At 43.3% G+C, this 21,742-nt stretch overlaps 1 protein-coding gene across 2 annotated transcripts in view; it reads right to left on the bottom strand.

Annotated features, from left to right (window-relative positions):
- Nucleotides 1-6,676: 6,676 nt before the first annotated feature.
- Nucleotides 6,677-21,742, bottom strand: part of gramd1bb (GRAM domain containing 1Bb) — a 123,431-nt gene continuing 108,365 nt past the window's right edge. For both annotated transcript variants that reach the window (XM_070543436.1, XM_070543437.1), the window contains 6 exons: nucleotides 21,556-21,698; nucleotides 21,352-21,455; nucleotides 19,417-19,717; nucleotides 19,088-19,195; nucleotides 8,816-8,936; nucleotides 6,677-6,935 (listed from right to left, as the gene is read on the bottom strand). In XM_070543436.1, coding sequence (XP_070399537.1) covers nucleotides 6,867-6,935; nucleotides 8,816-8,936; nucleotides 19,088-19,195; nucleotides 19,417-19,717; nucleotides 21,352-21,455; nucleotides 21,556-21,698 — 846 coding nt within the window. In that variant the 3' untranslated portion in view covers nucleotides 6,677-6,866. The remainder of the gene's footprint in view (nucleotides 6,936-8,815; nucleotides 8,937-19,087; nucleotides 19,196-19,416; nucleotides 19,718-21,351; nucleotides 21,456-21,555; nucleotides 21,699-21,742) is intronic.

Below are 21,742 nucleotides of genomic sequence, written 5' to 3'. Positions count from 1 at the left end.
TTTTTTTTTTCTGACAACCCCCCCCCCCCCCCCACACACACACACAAATGAACAAAAACAAAATAACAAACAAACCACATTGCAACAACTGAGGCATTCACATAGGATCGGCAGAACTGGGCCAGAAGGGACTGGGAAAACCTTTTCCTGGTCTGATGAGTCTCGATTTCAGCTGCAATATTCATGACAGCATGGATCCACCCAGCCTTGAATCAATGCTTCAGGCTGCTGCTAATGGTTTAATGGCGTAGGGGAGATTGGACCCCTCAGTACCACCTGAGCCTGGTTTCAACACCACATACCTACCCATGACCCCAGTCGACCCGTCTACAGAGAGTTACTTCCAGCAGGATCATGCACCATGTCACAAAGCTCAGGTCATCTCTAACTGGTTTCTAGAACACGAGTTCACTGGACTCCAACGACCTATCTCAGTCCAGTCCAGAACCCTCGGGATGTGGTTGAACCTAGAATGTCATTAGGGATAAACACCTCAATTAATTTATGACATATAAAATAGTTCTGATGGGAAAATCGGTCCAAAAGTGGCCAGCGATTTTACTCAACAAGGCCCCCAAAACTCACATTTTTCAATAGCTAGCTGTGATTCTACAAATACAATTAATAAGTAATTAATGGAGCTATGTTTAAGTGGGACAACAGGAAGTGATTGGTCCTCGGAGTGCAAACAGCTCTCCAAATAAAGCTTTCAGTACACGACATAAATTATGGACTCACTCACTTTTATTCCAAAGTGAGTCAGAGATGAATATTTTATTTTGTGTGTGTGTCATGCAACTCTTCTAGTCTGTGTTTGTAATTTCTCCTGAGATCACACACACACACACACACACACACACACACACACACACACACACACACACACACACACACACACACACACACACACACACACACACACACATCTAATGAAGATCTCTGCTCCCTGTTGGCAAAAATAAAAAAAGATCATTTAAATTTCTTAAAATCTAGAGGTCTTTGTACTCTAAATGTTTGTTTTCCAGAGACACAGAGAAGACACAACTCTTTAATGGATTTCTTTTTTTTTGTCCTTCTTTATTCATAATTCCAGTCTCTACTCATATGAACCAGAAAGACCCATCTCCTTATTTTCTATGAGGCAAAAATCATCGACAAGTCAAAACCTACGCGCAGCGCAGGCTGGATTCTTCTGTCAGCGTGTTTGTGTGCACACTGCAGATATAACATATACTTGCAGTATATTGGTCTGGTGTATAAATTTCACTAAGTCTATGGAAACATTTTCTAAAAAAAAAAAAACCAACAGAAATGAAAAAAAAAAACTCAAACAAAAACATACAGTAGATCTTTTAAAAGAAGTACAGCAGTACATGTATTCTCCAGACACACCTGAAGAATAAGCTGTGAGTTTCATCAGCGGTTGTTTTCAGGAGGTTGTGAGTGATTCCTGTTCATTAGCACTGAGTTGCATGGTTGGCACCGCATGTCTCACCAGCTCTGCGACAGCAAGGCCGACGCCGAAGGTCATCCAAGCACAAAATCCCAAACCATCAGGTCATCGTCAGCAGCAAATTCAACCATACAATCATTTATCTGACACAGAAAAGTAGGTGGGCGTAGGCTAGAAACTAAAGGCTGAACACAAATCACAAAATTAATGAATCAAGGACAGATTTTAACTTTGATTTAGACTATTTTAAACACTTTTTTTGCATAATTTCTGAAAATAAAGTTTGTGTCAACCGTTCGTCACTTCTCATCTAAAACCAGCCGAGGATGTAAACAAAAACAAATAAAAGCATGTGAGAAAATAAAAACAGACTCATAAAGCATTTCAGTCACGTTTCAAACATGATTCTTCTGCACCATTGTCCACGTGAAGCACGACTTCACAATAATCAGGATCGATTAATTAATGCCTGCTAATTTCACATTCAGACCTCCGTGTTTATTAGTAGCTCTGTTCCCTCTTCAATTGTAACACACACCCACACCCACACCCACACACACACACACACACACACACACACACACACACACCCACACAGCAGGGATCCAGTCCTGAATCTTTTCTACTGCATTATAACATCGCTTTGAAAACAAATTTCCCTCATATGAAATCATCTATTCCTGCCCTGAAAACTAACATAGAAGTGTGTCGGTCAGTCCCGCTGAGATCTCATGGATTGTTTGGGATTGATAGATCCAACTTTCTCACAAAAACAAATAAAAACAACTGAATGAGTTTGGAAGTTGTAAATCACCAGTCTGGTATTTCCTCTACATTCCCTTCCAAACATTTTTTTCTCCATTGAGTCACTCCCTGAAAAGGCCTTAAAGTGCTTCACTTTTTTAACACAAGGAAGTATTTATTTCATTGTGGAAGTGCAGTAAGGGGCCTCTGTTAACAGACAGCTGAGTGGTGCTCTACAATGCACCTTCTCCAGCGTATTTATAGAACATGACATACACAACAAATACTCAGTTTAAAACAACATGATCATTTCTGTGATGGTACATTTCTACTTTTCTTCATTTGGTTCCACTTAGTTATGTAATGCTTCTCCTCATGCTTTCGTCACTCCCAAAACAGATGTTTGAAATAAAAACAGGGAAAGTCTCACAAGAGTTGAAGGGACGGTTTGACATTCTGAGAAAGCAAAGACATCGTATTCGGATGACAGGTTTAAGCACCAAATAAATATATGGCAAAAAATACGAGATGATGAAGCTGCAAGTTAAGATCTATGTATATCAACACAAGTCTGTATAAAAATGATCAAAGCTGTATTTTTGTTTAGCAACCAGGGAAGGATTACATTGATTTACTTCTGAGGGGGCGGGGCTTAACACATATACCAGAACCTACCACTAGGGGGATGTTTGCTGGGAATTCTACTCTCACGTGTTTCTGAGCATATTTATGTTTGCTGATGAGTTATTTGACAATTTAAACAAACAGAATCGAGCCATTTTCCACCCTTTATTTGAATGTAGTTTTTCACCAACAAGAAGACTACAACTGAGATGTAGGCAAATCCCGTTCTAGTGAGTAACCAAATTGATGTAAGCACACAGGGCATATGCTAATGGCAGGGTAATACTATTTTGAGTGTGTCACTAAAACAACGGAGTAAACAACTAGCAGAGACAGTACAGGCGTTTTCATTTCGAACACTACTTGAACCTAGAGTGCGTCATGATTTATGCCACGTTTAAGATGTAGGAATCACATAAATACACTTTTATTGTGCCAAGTAACACTTTTCTAGGGTGCTACATAGTTAAACAGTGGTAAAACTCACTATACAGTTGTTTTGGTGTTGCAGCAACAGGGAGCCTAAGACACGCCCATCAGCCATGGGTTCCCGACTGACAAAAAAACTGAAACGGAGTCTATGAGCCAATAAAAGTTATTTTCTGATCTGTGAATTTTAAAGACAGATTTTGATTCGATATTTTCCGTTGTGGGAGCCGTGGTCACGGGAGGTAAGTCTGTTCCATTGAACTGTTTTCTTTGACCAAGGAAGGACAGAGTCCTCGTAATACCGTGACATCGAGAAACACCCCAAGACCCAGTTGGACACGCCCAGAAAACCACACCAGGGAGGAGTCCAAGAGGCATCCTAATCAGATGCCCGAGGCACCTCAACTGGCTCCTCTTGATGTGGAGGAGCAGCAGATCTACTCCAAGCCCCTCCCAGATGACAGAGTTGTTCACCCTATCTCTACGTTCACACTGCAGGCCTTGATGCTCAATTCAGATTTTTTGAGTAAATCAGATTTTTTTGTGCAGCTGTTCACATTATGACTGAAATGCAACATCCAGCTCTCTCCAGCGTGAACGGCCCCAAAGCGACCCGCAAGCGCCGAAGAGAAAAAGTCACACACAGTGGAGTCTAAAGCAGGAGGGGCGGAGTTGTGATGTGATGAGCTTCACTGACAGTTCATCCACAGTTTTAGGATCACACCTGTCACGTCTCCCGATTTGGGTTGGAAACCGTTTTAAAAACTGTAATTTACTCCTTGTTCCCGCTGTCTTCCTGAATTATTATTCACCTAAAATGTTTCAGTATTAAGTTCATTCACGGAGAACCCCCTCGCTCTCACAGAGAACCCCCCCCCCTCTTCACGGAGACCGAAACTGGTGAAACGTTCACTCTGGCAGCACCTCTCACTCCCGTTCTCATGCTTTCCTGTAATTTTCATTCTAAAACATGACAGGATGTCCAGACAGACTCCTGAATCCTTCTGTCAGCGCTTCTCCTCAGGAACAAACACATGATGCTCACCTCCACTGATTCAGATTGACCGTTCAGACTGCAGTCGCTTTCAAAAACATCAGAATCAGTACCTCATATGAAAGTGACCTGGGTTGGATTTGAAAAAATCGGATCGGTGCTGTTCAGACTGTCATAAAAAATCAGATATGGGTCGCATGTGGGGGGAAAAAAAATCAGATTTGATGCATTTTTGCCTGCAGTGTGATCGTAGCTTATGGGAGAGCTCAGACACCCTGCGGAGAAAACTAATTTCAGCCGCTTGTATCTGCAATCTCATTATTTCGGTCACTACCCACAGCTCGAGACCAGAGATGAGGGTTGAAGCGTAGATCGACCGGCTTCACCACGACTTAAAACTACTCCTTTGACCAAACTGACGTCATCAAAGCAGACACGGAGAAGAGTAGAAGAACAACGGCTGTGAGTTTAGTGAGCCTCAAATCCTTCTTCCAGGATGACAGAAGGAGCATTAAACGTAGAGAAAACCACAACAAATCTGGCCATGTGGTGAGTAGCAGCTACACTGGTGGAGAAGAGATTCTGTGGTGACTTCATATATGTGATTTGTAGTCATTTTAATTACTAATTTTTCAAGCTAATAAATCTCAAAGTACGTGACATAGTTCAAACACACGATCATTTTTCATTTAAACTGCAGTTCAATATGTATGTGATTCACGTCGGCGCAAGGAAAATAACTTTAATAGCCCCGTACACCTACATTCCTTTGGTTTTTCCATTCTGGGAACCCAAATAGAGGAAGAGGAGGAGACTTATGGCTCATGGGAGGTTTTAACTGCATCTTTTCTAGCTTCATGTAGCGGGTAGCTGTACTGGATGGCATTAGCATGTATTAGCATATAAGAACATAAAACCATCTGGAGTAGGATGCAAACATGAGCGCAGTATTTTTTCTTTTCTGCAACCAGTAGAAAAAAATTCCTCAGAATGTCAAAATGTCCCATTTTCAGCACATATAGAGTTCAAGCAACCGAAGCAGCAACATGACCAAATGAGCTGCTCAGTTAGGGTGAACGAAGGGTTCTTTTCCAAAATGTTCCGTATCCAGTTAGAAAAGAAAATTTAGATAGTTTCAAATTTGGTTAGAAAAGATTGGACCATCTGCCAGTTTCCTTTACATTTCCGTCAGTCTGTACGTGTGCATAAAAAAAAAACCAAGATTCAAATTACTACATAAAAGCTGCGGTGAATTTGTTGCTGTTGTTTTTAATGTAATATCGGATACATCAGTTTGGAACGAAACCCTTCGACTGTAAACTGTACCCTGGTGGGGATCGAGTGCAAGGCGGTGTCCAAACGCATGAGCATTCAAAAAGAAAAGGCAGCCTGGCTGCAGGAGCCAGGAGAGAAACATAAGAAACATACAAGTGTGGAATGGTAAAAATGTCTCACACACACACACACACACACGCACGCGAACATAATCGCGCAAATGCAGAATCATACTTGCACACTTGACATGTCACAGACATATCTGGCATGCATTTCTTAGAATTAAACAAGTTTCATTAGAAATTCTTTTAACTGGTCTAGAGCTCTGATAATTTCTGTATGTACATAAATTAACAATAAATATAAGTGATGTTTATATATATTTTGAAATATATATATATATATATATATATATTTATAGTATTAAATAATGAAATATCTGTATATATTTCAAATATATTCATAGAATTCTTTCCAATTTGAAACGTATTTGAAAGATTTAATCACAGTTAAGTAATAAAACACGTAAGAATACAGGCCTCCCTAGTGGTCCGGCTGCAGAGCCCCCATCTCAAACTTTCAGCTGTGGTGATCTGATACATTCAGCTATTAAAAAGGATGAGAAACAAGGTAGTAACACTGTTAGGGTGTTTGTATCTGAGGTTAAAAAGATGGTTCAGGTGGTCCGGCAGGGATCCAGCCCCGTCAGGACAGACCAGGTTTAAACTCAAGCTGATCTCACTACAATACTTCTTTTCTTTTTGTGTTTTTCCATTGATCACCTGGAAGTTTGTCCAAAGGGACACTGCAGCGAAGACCTGAAGAGGGGACGATTGGTTTGGAACAGTCGAGAGAGGGTAAAAAGCCATTAAAACTTAAAAAGGACACCCCTGTTCTGTGTCTGCATCTCTCTTCTTCTGTTGTTTTTTTTAGTTGACATACAGTGACTGAAACTGGACCACATTAACACTGACTGAGGAGAGTTAGGTTGTCTACATGCATGCAGTAGTTCCTTCTTATATCGGTGTCACTCTCCTGTTGACATGGCTTACAGTAGGATGCATTTGGGAAGAACGAGAGTAGAAGGATACAGTTGTCCCACACGTTCAGAGGAAGTCCCTCACAATGCCTCAGTGATGTTGGGGGGATACCTCAGCTCCTGTTTGTGTCCACCAATACCTCATGTGGGACAACTACTGTTCCTCTCTTTGTGTCTTTTGACCTGCTCACCGTTGGTCTCCCGCTCTCGCCCGACCTGCGTGCTGCTTCACAAACAGAACAGGTCCTATATTGCACGGCGTGCCCTCGTGGCCTGGTGGTGTCGCGTCAGAGGTAGCGACTTCTCTTCTACTCGGTCTCTGAGCTGTAGTCCCTCAAGCCAATGCCTCGCTGGAGGTTCAACAACGAGTCTTTCATCTAACAAAAGCAACAGAAAAAAATTATTACTCACATTTCCAAGTAGCAGAAGAGTCCCGCAGCATTTTGAAGACCAACTTCACTCATTATTTCAACACATTTGCAGTGTTCTCTTGAGAGTCGATGTCTGTGGGGATAAAAGCTCTGGTGATCCTTTTTAAGGAAGTAGAAGTTAGGTGGAGTGGGGAGCTGAAGATGGCAGGATCCGGAGTCTTAAGCCTGGGGCACACAGAAGACAGACTCGCTGCGCCACGTCACGCCAACCGCCGTCATTTTAAAGAGAGGCCGTTATAGTCACTGATAGTGGCTACACGAGGAGCGCAACGCCATGTCCCCGGAATGCACGGAGGCGCCGAAGATAGGCGCCAGTTCTATTTCAAGCGCCATGGCGCGGCTGTTTACAACATTATGGAGTACTTTACAACAGATATTAAGACGTGGAACAGCTCTAACCCAACCGCCAAAACATGGATGATGAGTTTCTAAACGATGAGCTTATAAATGCTACTTGATTACAGTCTTGATAGCTTTAAACTACAAATAATCTTAAAATAATAATAATCCATTTTTAATTAATTAGAGTCTCACAAAACACAATGGCAAGTCTGATTACGTATAAACAAAAAGTCACTTTCCTCTTCCTGTTCTCAAGTCCCACGTGATGTTGTGACTATCGCACGATTTTCCAAGAAGCGTTCAGTGGTGTAGCGAGTCCTGTGTGACCATTTGACTTCCCCAAACCACGACGCAGGGCATCTGTCTTCTGTGTGACCCAGGCTTAACTCATTATTATTTCCTGATATATGGACATCTCGCCTCTGATTGGCTAACAGCAACACAACTCTATCACTGACTCGGTTTGCTTTGCAACGTTGATGTTTTATCTCCACAAAACACGCAAAACTGAAGGAGTTCTGCCATGTAGCGATTATGTTAAAGCTAACAGTTAGCTTCTTCTCTCCTGGACGCTAAATAAACAACAGCCTTCCCTGCTGTGAGGTAAGATGGGTGAGTCCATGAATGCTAATTTCCAATGTGGCATAGATCTTACTGGATTTGCTAATCTGAGCATTTTTTCATCTACTTTCACTCGGTGGCTATTGCAGGAGGCAGGGTTAGAAGACTGTTTCATGTTTAGCCTGCATGCTAAACTCAGAGTGACCGGTTTCTCAGTGAACTTGCTCTTTAAAAGAAAAGGCTTTAATATTTTACTAAACTTTATTATTCAGTGCAGAATAAATCGAACTGTAGGAAGGTCATTTGCATGCAGATTCGTCCGGATGGCTGCCTCAGAAAACCAACTAGCTGTGAGCCATTCTCATCACAAACTCCAAACAACAGCAGATCTGGTGTCAGATTACGTTTTTAAAAGATTAGACCAAAAATGGCTAGAATGCTCAGGCACAAAAGGAAAGCTAGGCCTTTTATGAAATATTCATCAGAGAATTTTCCACTTAAAATGATCCAAAAGAAAACTTGCAACAAGTCCATATTTGGCATTTACACTAAACCTTTTCAGTTTTGGTGTAACCAACCAGACTTTGTACACAGTTGGTAAAAATGTGGTAACTTATTTTTAGAGAATACATAAAAAAATAAGCTAACTCTCATCTTTAAGGCAAAGCCTCATCAAAGATGCAATAGCTATATGAAAGCCTTATATTCTAAAGAAAAACACATTCCAGTACAAAAATAACATGTTCTCTGTCCGTCACTCCTCCATCAAGCACAAGTTGGTGCACATTTGTGTTTGATGAAGAGGCTGTTTAACTTGTCAGCTCCAGTAAAATCAAGCCGGGTATCAAGTTACATCAGTGTGAAGTGGAAGACAACTCTCACGGTCTTTAAGCTCATGAAAACCGCTGGTGGTGTCGGAGTACCTGGTCCAGCAGCACCACGGACGACTTGATAATTTCTCTCCACTTCTGCAGTTCGGCGTCATGGTAACGCTGCTGCGCCTCCAGGAGCTGGGCCCACTCCATCTGTGTCTGAGGCAGTTTACTGGCAAACACACACACACACACACACACACACACACACACACACACACACACTTAGACGCAGGCAACAGAACGGAGAAACCATTGAAGCATGATTTCCATTTAGAGGGACTGCCAATAAACATTTCAGTAAATTGTTTCAGTAAGCCCAGAGGTATTCGGGGGTAATTTTAGAAACAGTGTTTTCCTGTTATATGAACGGCCATATGGATATAGTTTAGTCTGTATGTCTGAGAGGGTATAGAGGTGTGTGTGTGTGTGACAGCCTTTGGATAAAAACAACAGACCGTTCAGTCTCTTTGGTAATGAAGTTTCTGTGTCCTCACAAGTCTCTGAGGAACATTAATCATCTTGATTTTAGAGTAAAGCCCGATACTTCTCCGTCTGCTCGGGTACGGAGTCCCACACGTGCTGACGGAGACGTTTTTCTTCCAGACTTCTGTCACCCGGGAAGTGTTGCAAAGCAATAGCCCTCCAGGACAAGAGAGGGCGCTGTGTTAATTAGAATTTACTTTTAAGCTTAGATTTTGGCTACAATAGGGAGCCTAAGACTCCTCCCTTTCCGATCGGCTCACGGGTCCCCGGAAGAACAAAAACATTAATGCAAGTCAACGGGGCTAAAAACGTTATTTTCTAATACGCTTTGCCTTACGCCCTGGGTCTCACATATGTTGTACTGCAATTTCAATGAAAAGTAATGATGGGTGTTTCGACCACGCCTGTCACGTAATTAAGATTCAATAGGTTGTAAAAGTTCGTAATTCGCATGACTACACACCAGAAATCGGCATGTCACCATATAATCTCTCCACTAACGCAGCTGCTACTTACCAAATGACCAGATTCATGGTGGTTCTTTCCTCCTGTGGGAAGTTTGCTGAACTTACAGTCCTTTTCCCTCAGTTTTCTCTGTGTCTGGTTCGATGACGTCACTCTCGTGATGCGCATTTGTAGTCCTGGACTTATTTTCACACAAAACCTAAAATAGTTTCCCCCTGTTGGAAAATAAGCGCGTTCTTGGTACCAAAATGTGTCTTTAAAATTCATAGACATCATGTGTGAAATCCATGGCACAAAACAAGCGGAATTAGAAAACAACGTTTTTAGCCCCATTGACTTGCATTCATCTCATGCTCATCTCGAACACGTCCTTTATTGGCGATTATGTTTTTGTTTTCATTTCGTTTTAGTCCACAAAAATGCATTTGTCATGAAAAAAATTGTTTTTTTTCGTCAACGTAATCGGTTCTCCTCAGACTCGTGACCTGTATGTCAACCACACCCCCTTAGCACCACTTTAGGTGTGTGACTCCCATTGCTAGCGAAGCCTCAACTGAAGTTGAAGCAGAACAAAAGTCAAAAGGATGGATAAAATAACAAGGATGAATGCATCTCTTAGGAATAAACTTCTGAAGGATGCTAGGGGTCGGTATTTACATAAACTGTCTACAATCGACATTGTAGATCCCTACGAGCTCAAAGAAAACAAATGGAGCTCAGACGTTTAATTACTGCTGAAAGCATATCACTTGAGTAACCGTAACACTACTTAAATATATTTATAATCAAGTAAAAGTAAAAAGTAGCCATCCAAAAACATTACTCCACTAACACAGGCGCTGTGACAGGTTTTATTTTCTGGATGAGCCTTAATTAAACAAGTTATTATCGATTTAAATCACAAGCAGGTACAGAAACAACACCTACATGAGAGGTCACGCTAGACATGTTTTGTTTTCATTGGTCATGATCGTTTCCTCCCATCATTTTTATTTTTTGATAATATTAAATAAAAATAACAATTTAATTTTCACTAATTTTTATTAATATTTAGTCCAAACAAGCTGACCAGCGTGTTCGGCAGCAACATATTAATGTTACAATTAAACGATTTCACTTAAAATAGGAACAATTTACCTGCTGCATTCTGGTTCTGCTGGGTTGTGACCCACAGACGCGCTCCGAGATGCTCTCACTGCTCCTCAGCGTTCTGACAGGGAGCTGCACTGATTTTTTATTACTTTAATTTGTTTCTTTCATTCAAAATAAAAACAAATAAAACACATAAACAATAAGAAATACATAACAAAAAATAAAATTTGACCGAAAAGGAGCAGAATTAAGAAAAACATCTTATAATTTCAGCCCCCTTTTCCAGAAGAAATAATCAATTTATATATAGTTTCCATTCGTCAGACACACATACAGATTCATTTTAAACCTTTTCCTGTTCTTAATTCCAGAGTGATCATGATCATTGACTTAATTTACATTTTCATAAATATTTAGTACACTCAATTTGGTAAATTTTTTTGAATATATTAAATGGCAGTTTTTTAAATTTAATTCGAGAGAAATTATGACACGTCTCTAAATAAAGTAAAATTCTCCAGTGCAGAGTGGAGCCAGCCCATAGAAGCACTGATTTGATCTCATTTCAGAGAAAAATAGAACAGGTCAGATGCACCTAATAAATAAAATTACTAACATAAACTCAGGAATGTGTTTCTTTGCTTCACTGTTCTGGTGCTAAGAATATCACTAATGCGGATCAAAAGAGATACACAGATGAATGCACCTCTTATTAATTATTTGGAGACTACATTTACTGCAGCTGGCAGAGGCAGAGATTTTTTCTATTGATACACAGCATTTACAGAATCATTTTAAATTTTAATAGGGGAAGACAGCAGGAGGGAGCGGTAAAATACAGGGGGTCCCCAGCAAAATCAAGAAACTTTACGAGTCTGATGAAACCCGCTGGTTTTCCATCAGGCAGTCACGGGGCAGCTCCAACGACCCAGTGGCTGTGCTGGATCAATGTTATCGAGCTCAGTCCGGCTCGGCAGAGGGTGAATGAGCCGAGGCGACATTGTGCTCTGCTTAAGAAGAAGTGTTATTTTCCTGCTTCAGAAGAAGCGTCCAACGTGTTTTTACGCTTTCTCTGAGACATGTCACGTCGCTAAGTTGGCGCTAACACGTCAATAGTGCAGCGTAGCCTGCTGGAGGTTTTAAGGGTTCAGATGAAAACACCCGACCTCTCAGGCTGCTCACACATCGATCTTAAGTTGTCGCTGTTGCGCTCACATCGTAATACAGTATTAGATGCAGTTAAAATCAGACATGAAAAAATAAATACATTTTACATGAATAATTGATGCTTAGCCTGGTGGGGGGAGGAAAATCTGGCCTAATAAGCACTGGAGGAAACCCTGTCAAGATCGTCAACACTCGTTTATCTTAATGCTATTGAAACATGTAAACCAAAAAGCATTATATCCACTGCTACCTTTCTAATTTTAAACTCACTAACTTATGCTGTAACTTCATCTTGCCCTGCCTGCTCCTCCTTGCTGCCCGCCGGCTGTGATCACAAGCGACAACATAGTAGTTCCCGCTGCTTCTTCGGGAAACAGCGTCAACAAAAACAAAAAAACTTGGGATCTTGTAGGCGTGGCGGTGGGATTTCAGCCGTGGCGGGCCGCCACTGCTACGCCTATGTAAGGGAAACTCTGGTGTCAATCTATTTATATCAAACCAGTTTTTAATTTTAATCAGTTCATCATTTATCACTTTAGCTACTTCCTCAATATTTGATCCGGAGTAAAACAGTGTTGTATCATCTGCAAACAGAATGGTACCGAGTGTCTTAGATACATTTACCATGTCATTAATAAACAAAATGAACAGTTTTGGTCCGAGGACTGACCCTTGTGGCACTCAACAATTAATATCACATAGTTTTGATTTATCATCCTTAATCTGAACAAACTGTTTCCTTTTGTCTAAGTAAGTTTTAACCTATTGATGAGCCACACCTCTTATTCCATACTGACTTAATTTTTGAAGTAACCTTGAGTGATCAATGACGTCAAATGCTTTTTCAAATCAATGAAAACACTAATTAAGTCATTTTTATTGTCAATTGCTGTTGATATTTTATCCGTTAATTCCATTATTGCCATTGCTGTGGAATGTTTAGTTCTAAACCCATATTGTTCATTGTTCAAAATATTATTTATTTTGATTAATTTATCCAACCTTGATACAAATACTTTTTCCAGTATTTTAGAAAACTGTGGAAGAAGTGACACCGGCCTGTAATTATTGAAACTATGTTTATCACCACTCTTATACAAAGGAATGACTTTCGCTGTTTTCATTGCGTCAGGAAAATTTCCAGTGGAAAGTGATAGATTAAAAATGTAAGTGAACGGTTCAATGACAGATTCTATGATGGTTTTAACAGTTATCATGTCCAGGTCCTGATAATCGGTTGATCGTTTGTTTCCAGTTTGTTTTTTTTACAATGTTTCGTATTTCTTCTTTATCTACTTTGTCAAGGACAATACTATTGACAGTACTAACCATTGTGGTCAATTTATCTTCTATTATTGGTTGGTTCTCCATCAAACTCCTACCTACATTTACAAAAACACTCATTAAACTCATCAGTGGTTTATTTATCATCATAAATATCTTTTTTGTCATTGACAAAGTGATTTGGAATACTGGATTTTGTTTTCTTTCTATTAGTCACACTGTTTATTATTCCCCAAGTAGCTTTTGTGTTATTTTTATTCTGATTCAATAGATGACCATAAAAATCTGTTTTTGCTTCCTAATTATTGTTACCAATTTATTTTTATATTTTTTATATCTATCTTCTGCTTCCCTTGTTTGCAATAAAAAAAAAGCCCTATATAAATTATTCTTTTTGGCACACGCATTCTTTAATCCCGTAGTCATCCAAGTAGGGATGGGTACCGAATTCGGTACTTTTTAAGGTACCGACCGAATTCCATAATACCGAACGAGCACCGATTCACGTCATTTCAAACGGTGCCTCGTTTCAGTACCCTTCGTCTTCGTCTTCCTCCGCTTATCCGGGTCCGGGTCGCGGGGGCAGCATCCCAATTAGGGAGCTCCAGGCCGTCCTCTCCCCGGCCTTGTCCACCAGCTCCTCCGGCAGGACCCCAAGGCGTTCCCGGACCAGATTGGAGATGTAACCTCTCCAACGTGTCCTGGGTCGACCCAGGGGCCTTCTGCCGGCAGGACATGCCCGAAACACCTCCCCGGGGAGGCGTCCAGGAGGCATCCTGACCAGATGCCCAAACCACCTCAACTGGCTCCTTTCGATCCGGAGGAGCAGCGGTTCTACTCCGAGTCCCTCCCGAATGTCCGAGCTCCTCACCCTATCTCTAAGGCTGAGCCCGGCCACCCTACGGAGGAAACTCATTTCGGCCGCTTGTATCCGCGATCTCGTTCTTTCGGTCATTACCCAAAGCTCATGACCATAGGTGAGGATTGGGACGTAGATCGACCGGTAAATCGAGAGCCTGGCTTTCTGGCTCAGCTCCCTCTTCCCCACGACAGATCGGCTCAGCGTCCGCATCACTGCAGACGCCGAACCAATCCGCCTGTCGATCTCCCGATCCCTCCTACCCTCACTCGTGAACAAGACCCCGAGATACTTAAACTCCTCCACTTGAGGTAGGACCTCTCCCCCGACCCGGAGGTGGCAAGCCACCCTTTTCCGGTCGAGAACCATGGTCTCAGATTTGGAGATGCTGATCCTCATCCCAGCCGCTTCACATTCGGCCGCGAACCTACCCAGCAAGAGCTGAAGGTCAGAGCTGGATGAAGCTAGGAGGACCACATCATCCGCAAAAAGCAGAGACGAGATTCTCCTGCCACCAAACTCGACACACTCCACACCACGGCTGCGTCTAGAAATTCTGTCCATAAAAGTGATGAACAGAACCGGTGACAAAGGGCAGCCCTGGCGGAGTCCAACCCTCACTGGGAACAGGTCCGACTTACTACCGGCTATGCGGACCAAACTCACGCTCCTCTGGTAAAGGGACTGAATGGCCCTTAACAGAAAGCCACCCACCCCATACTCCTGGAGCGTCCCCCACAGGGTGCCCCTGGGGACACGGTCATAAGCCTTCTCCAAATCCACAAAGCACATGTGGATTGGTTGGGCAAACTCCCATGCCCCCTCCATCACCCTTGCAAGGGTATAGAGCTGGTCCACAGTTCCACGGCCAGGACGAAAACCACATTGCTCCTCCTCTATCTGAGATTCAACTATCGATCGGACCCTCCTCTCCAGTACCTTGGCGTAGACCTTTCCAGGGAGGCTGAGGAGTGTGATCCCCCTATAGTTGGAACACACCCTCAGGTCACCCTTCTTAAAGATGGGGACCACCACCCCGGTCTGCCACTCCCTAGGAACTGCCCCCGATGACCACGCAATGTTGTAGAGACGTGTCAACCATGACAGCCCTACAACATCCATAGCCTTGAGATACCCAGGACGAACCTCATCCACCCCCGGGGCTCCGCCGCTGTGTAGTTGTTTGACTACCTCAGCAACTTCTGCCCCCGAGATCGCACAGTCCATCCCCAGGCCTCCCAGCTCTGGTTCCTCCTCGGAATGCACATTGGTGGGATTGAGGAGCTCCTCAAAGTATTCCTTCCACCGTCCGACTATAGCCTCAGTTGACGTCAGCAGCTCCCCATCCCCACTGTAAACAGTGTGAGCGAGTTGCTGCCTTCCTCTCCCGAGGCGCCGGACAGTTTGCCAGAACCTCTTTGGAGCCGATCGATAGTCTTTCTCCATGGCCTCCCCAAACTCCTCCCACGCCCGAGATTTTGCCTCGGCAACTGCCACTGCTGCACCCCGCTTGGCTATCCGGTACCTGTCTGCTGCCTCCGGAGACCCACAGACCAGCCACGCCCTGTAGGCCTCCTTCTTCAGCCTGACGGCTCCCCGAACCTCTGGTGTCCACCAGCGGGTACGGGGGTTGCCACCACGACTGGCACCGGCCACCTTACGACCACAGCTAGCAACAGCCGCCTCGACAATCGCAGAGTGGAACAAGGCCCACTCGGACTCAATGTCCCCCACTGCTCTCGGGACGTGGTCAAAGCTCTGCCGGAGGTGGGAGTTGAAGACCGTCTTGACAGGTTCTTCTGCCAGGCGTTCCCAGCAGACCCTCACTATGCGTTTGGGTCTGCCAGGTCTACGCGGCATGTTCCCTTGCCATCTGATCCAACTCACCACCAGGTGGTGATCAGTTGACAGCTCCGCCCCTCTCTTCACTCGGGTGTCCAAAACATACGGCCGCAGGTCAGATGATACGACTACAAAATCTATCATCGACCTGTGACCTAGGCTGCCCTGGTACCAAGTGTACCGGTGGGCATCCTTATGTTCGAACATGGTGTTCGTTATGGCCAAACTGCGGCTTGCACAGAAGTCCAATAACAAAACACCGCTCGAGTTCAGATTAGGTGGGCCGTTCCTCCCAATCACACCCCTCCAGGTCAAGCTGTCATTGCCCACGTGAGCATTGAAGTCCCCCAGCAGGACAATGGAGTCCCCTGATGGAGCACTATCTAGCACTCGTCCCAGGGACTCCAAAAAGGGTGGGTACTCTGAACTGATATTTGGCCCATAAGCACAAACAACAGTCAGGACCCGTTCCCCTACCCGAAGGCGCAAGGAAGCTACCCTCTTGTCCCCCGGGGTAAACCCCAACACACAGGCAGAGAGTCTCGGGGCTAACAAAAAGCCAACCCCAGCCCTCCGCCTCTCACCCGGAGCAACTCCAGCAAAGTAGAGTGTCCAACCCCTCTCCAGGTCTCGGGTTCCAGAGCCAATGCAATGTGTCGAGGTGAGTCCGACTATATCTAGCCGGTACCGCTCAACCTCTGCCACAAGCTCCGGCTCCTTCCCCGCCAGCGAGGTGACGTTCCACGTCCCAAAAACTAGTTTTCTTGTCCGGGGATTGGACCGCCAAGGCTCCCGCCTTGGTCTGCCACCCGATTCGCATTGCACCGGACCCTTCATGTTCCTCCTGCGGGTGGTGGGTCCACAGTTGGACGAGCCCATGTATCCGGTTCGGGCTGGGCCCGGCCGGGCCCCATGGGCGAAAGCCCGGCCACCAGGCGCTCGCTCACGGGCCCCAACCCCAGGCCTGGCTCCAGGGTGGGACCCCGGTAACCCTCCGGGCCGGGTACTCCGACTCTCCGTTTTAACCGCCATGAAAGATCCTTCGAACCGTTCTTTGTCTCACCCTTCACCTGAGACCAATTTGTCATGGGAGACCCTACTAGGGGCACTAAGTGCCCCAGACAACATAGCTCCTAGGATCATTAGGGCACTCAAACTCCTCTACCACGATAAGGTGACGGTTCAAGGAGGAGCGTTTCGGTACCCGTCCATCATAATGAGAACTTGCCAAGACAGCTGCGCATGCGCAAGAGCGTTTTGTCGTCGCTCGCTGCGAACCAGTTGTAAACAGAGCAGCATGGTAGAAAGAACGCAGGCTAAAGCTTGGGTCCACTCCACTAAATGTGATGGGTAACTGGGTGATGATGAAACCAGCAACAATGATCTAAGTGAGACATCCTCATCTTAATCTGCTCCGGTAGGTAAATATAATTAGCTTGATATGTTAGCTTCCGTTTCACTAATAGTGCGTTTGCTTTCTCCTCGGAACTCCAAATTCCCGACTAGAAGAACATGAACGCGCTCTAAAGTTTGGCTTCACTTTACTAAATGTGACGGGTGAAGACGAAACCAGTGAGAACGATTTAAGTGTGAGGCATCATCGTTTTAATCTGCTCCAGCAGCTAAATAAACTGTTTAAGATAACGTTAGCTTGGTATGTTAGCTTCCATTGCTACCATTGTTATCAGCTAATGGTGCGTTCGCTTTCTCCTCGGAAATTCTAACTTCCCAGTAGGAAAAATCTAATGAAAAAAGACGGCAAAAGGAATGAAGATACACAGTAAATTTAGTTCACAGTAAAGATGTTTGCTTCAGTTTCATTATCAGCTTATAAAACTACAAGGACGATGTTAAAATACAAACAGTTGTATGTTATTTATCGTGATATTTATCAAATATTGTTATATATTGAGAAAAATATATATTTAATTATAAAAGAGAATTAAAATAATAAACACTCAAAAGTATCGAAAATTGGTACCGTTAAGTACCGGTATCGATTCGTAGGTACCGGGAATTAGTACCGGATCGATTCAAATGTCAAAGGTAACCATCCCTACATCCAAGGTGGATTTTCCCTTTTACCTGTAGATTTGATTAATTGGCAGTTATAATTATATGGCTTCAACAGTATTTTCATGAAGGATGCATATGCAGTGTTGACATCACTGACATATACCTCCTTCTAATTTTGTTTATTAAGATCATGGCGTCCAGGTCTGAGATAATGCTCAGATGTTCTGATGGGAATGTTTTCTTGATATATTTTGTGATGTTCTCTGAGCGTAACGTTTGAAATGTCTGCACACCGGCATGCGTCGGGGTAATTCCAGTCTGTCGGAATGACCAACTGCCTTGAGATTTCTCCGTCAAAATAAACGGTCAAAAACAGAAAATATCTGATTAACGCGATCCCAGCCAACATTTCACTTTTTTGCCTTCCTGTGAAGATAGCATGGCAGCCCTTCACACAACAGGAGTGTACCATTTTCTGCAGTTTAAACTTTAAGTTTAAGCTCACAACACACAAAGCGACCGGTGCTTCCTTTGTTTATACACCTAGCTAACCCATCATGCAACAGCGCCCGATACGTTACCTGACAAGAACAGATCAACACCAAGAGGGCGTAGCGCCTTTATGGGGGTATCCTGCTAGCATTGCAGTCCTGTCTCTGGTCCACGATTGTGCATTTGTTTATTCTGTGTTTATGTATTTCAGAGACATTTTAATACAAAAACAATTGTTCCCCTTTAAACCCACTTTTCCCATAAATTTCCTTCCATGAATAAAAAGTTTGCTTCCTATCTTCATACTCCCTCTGTCACAGGTGCATAAACGTTCATGCCGTCCGACTTTTTCCACAAAAAGTTTTTCAATCTGCTCAGTGTCTGTTACTAAATACCTTCGGCACTCTTTTTCTTTTTTGAGGGGGTGCTGTTCACAAATTTTAAGGGAGTGGAGTCCTGACCAATCACAGACTAACGGTCTTCGTCACTTTCAAGAAACAGTAAAAAATTGAGCATGTCTCCGTCACGCTCTGCGGGGATGCATCATGGTATTACATGTCTCCATACCCATGCGGACAGAGAAGTAGAAGTCAGGCTTGAGAAGCAAAGTGAATGCGTACCTCTCCTGGAGCCGCAGACTTTGCCAGGTTGTTAAAGACTGAGCAGAGTACTCCAGCATCCACAGCTTATAGAAAAGCATCATGTTGAGGAACACCAGCAGGACCAGACTGGAGGAGAAGCAGAGGAAAGGGTCTAGCTTTTCAACATACGTTGACACTTGTTTTGTGGCTTTGCTAATTCAACACACATATACCTGAGACAGATCCTAGCGATGGCATTAGGAAAAGAGGAGAGAAGTTTCACTAAAGACATTTTAAGTAAAGAATGAAACACCAAATGCCTCTGAAAGACTCTAACAGGTGTGTGTGTGTGTGTGTGTGTTGCATACACAAAGCTGATGATGAGCAGCAGCTTGGAGACACTGTACAGAGCCAGGCCTCCTGGCAGGTGATGGTGTTCTGGACTCTGGTGTCTGGTCTGAGTGGAGCCCACCACTTGTTTGATCCTCTGAATCACATCCTCATCGGTTGGCGTGGTAACGGGGCTGAGAGCCTCGTCCAGATGTTGGCTGCGCATGTGGGGGAGCGGCCTTTTTTTCCGCCTCACCGTGGAGTTCTTCACCCCCTTGGCCTTCGGAGACAGTTGGTGGGCCTCCATCATGATCTCCTCCATCTTTGACAGCTCCACCCCTGAGAGAGAAGAACACCTTGGTCACATGACACTTAATCTATTACCAATTTAACTCATTCAGTGCCAGCTGTTTTCTGCTCAGAAAGCCCCTGACTGCCAGTGTTTTTGAGCATTTTTACTGTTTTGTGAAGAGTCACTGAATATTGTGCTCTATGACCATGTAAACACCAAAACGACCATTCCCATGCCCTCCCGTTAAACAACGCAATTTACGACTTTAGTCGTCAATGGCGGTGGATGAGTTAAAGGCAAGACATGAAACATGCTGACTGCATTAGAATTAATGTTGTGAGTTCGCTTCATGCTGCCGCCACTTATAACTAATATTCAGCTTAAATACACTGAGCATAAAACTCAACATAATGAGGGTTGCATCATGTGCACCAACTTAAAATAGCTTTCTGGAGTTTTCCCCTTTCAGAAATTATGCATGATTTTTCCCAAATCTGTAAAAGTGATTGTCTTATCATGTACTGTGATGTAATGTAAGCAATACGTCTTATTTTGTTTTTGCTAAGCATGCCCCGCAGAGCTCCGTGCAATAGGAAACTGAGTGCCGACCAGAACTAACCAACAGCGCTAGACTACGGCTTACTTGCTTTAAATTTAAGGAATACCTCGGCTGATGCAGTTGATGAACTTTTCACGGACAAGTAAGTCTTTAAAATATAAATATATAAAAAAACAACATGACATGAGAATAATACTTGTAAAACAACATGTTAGCTCTGTTTGTTAGCTAGAGAAGCACATTAATAAACAAAAAACGTGAAGTCGCCATGTTAAGAAAACTTCGTGACTTTTTGTGTGATATGCTTGTCAGCCACTAGATGGTGCCATCGGATAACAGAAATACTCTGGAAAGAGACTTTAAAAGAAGACTAGACAGTTTTGGCTTGCTTTTAGCACCCCCTAGAGTCTGTTAGTAGAACCGAAACCAAAACCTATCTCCTTGCTGTGCATTCGTCTTTTTAACACCTTAATCTAACAGCTGAAACATCTCCGTGCGTTCCTTAGTGTCTACAGCAGTGATTCATCACTAAATTAAACAAACCAGCTGTGTTCGTGATCTAAACATGCAGGAAACATGCTGGAAGCAGACTGCAGCGCCAGATATGTAAGTTCAATTTTTTTTCTAAGTCTGGACCAGCAACTGTGAAGTTGCAAGTGGAATATTCTGGCCACAGGGGGCAATAGGGGTGGCCTTTCATTATCTCTGTAAAGGGTCATTTTAGCACATACTAGCTCAAGACAACGATTTAAAAATATGAAAAAGGTTGCTAAGTATCCCTTTAAATGACTATATCCAAACTAACACGTTTACATTTGAACAGCAACTAAAACACAAATAACTTACTTTTGGAACCAAACTAAACAAAATAATGCATCTATCAATTAAGAAGTGACTGAAATATTGTAGAAATTAAGTTTTAATTGTTTATTTTGGACTCTGGTGGAATTGTTTTAAATCTTGAATGAATCCAGGTTAGAAATAACATATTTTGAGTCACCACTGCATTATTCTGGAAGTAAATACATTTAATGGCTAAAGGTGAATTTAAAAATGTTGTAATATTCATTGTTTATCGTGATAAAGCCCTACAAACCCAGCCGCGGGAACACAATGTGTTACCTAGATGGCGGAAGTTCTCTTCAAGTCCACTCCAGAAGTTTTTCTCTATGAAGCCTTTCACCAGCCCCCACGGCTGTTTCCTGTACCGCAGCTCCGTGGAGATCCTGCCAGACAAGGAATGGATTTTTGTATGTGTGCAGGCTGTTCAGATCCGTAACAGTAAAAGTAAAGAAGTTAAGCAGAGAAAAAAAAGAATAAGCTTACCGTAACCGACACTTGTTCTTGGCCACCCGTGTGAGCATGTAGCGGTTGAGAGTGTAGAAGTAATCGTGGTAGGGCACATCGTGCGTAATGACCTCAGCGTCAATGATGTAACACTCACTTTCCTGACTCGCTTTGTAAAGAGTCTAGGAAGAAAAGCAAACTGTGTTTTAGTTTGCAGCCATTTAGA

This window comes from Nothobranchius furzeri, chromosome 13 (assembly GCF_043380555.1).
Source record: "Nothobranchius furzeri strain GRZ-AD chromosome 13, NfurGRZ-RIMD1, whole genome shotgun sequence".
Classification (NCBI taxonomy): domain Eukaryota; kingdom Metazoa; phylum Chordata; class Actinopteri; order Cyprinodontiformes; family Nothobranchiidae; genus Nothobranchius; species Nothobranchius furzeri.
Note: the sequence above shows the minus strand (reverse complement) of the source record. Positions and strands in the feature narration are given on the sequence as shown.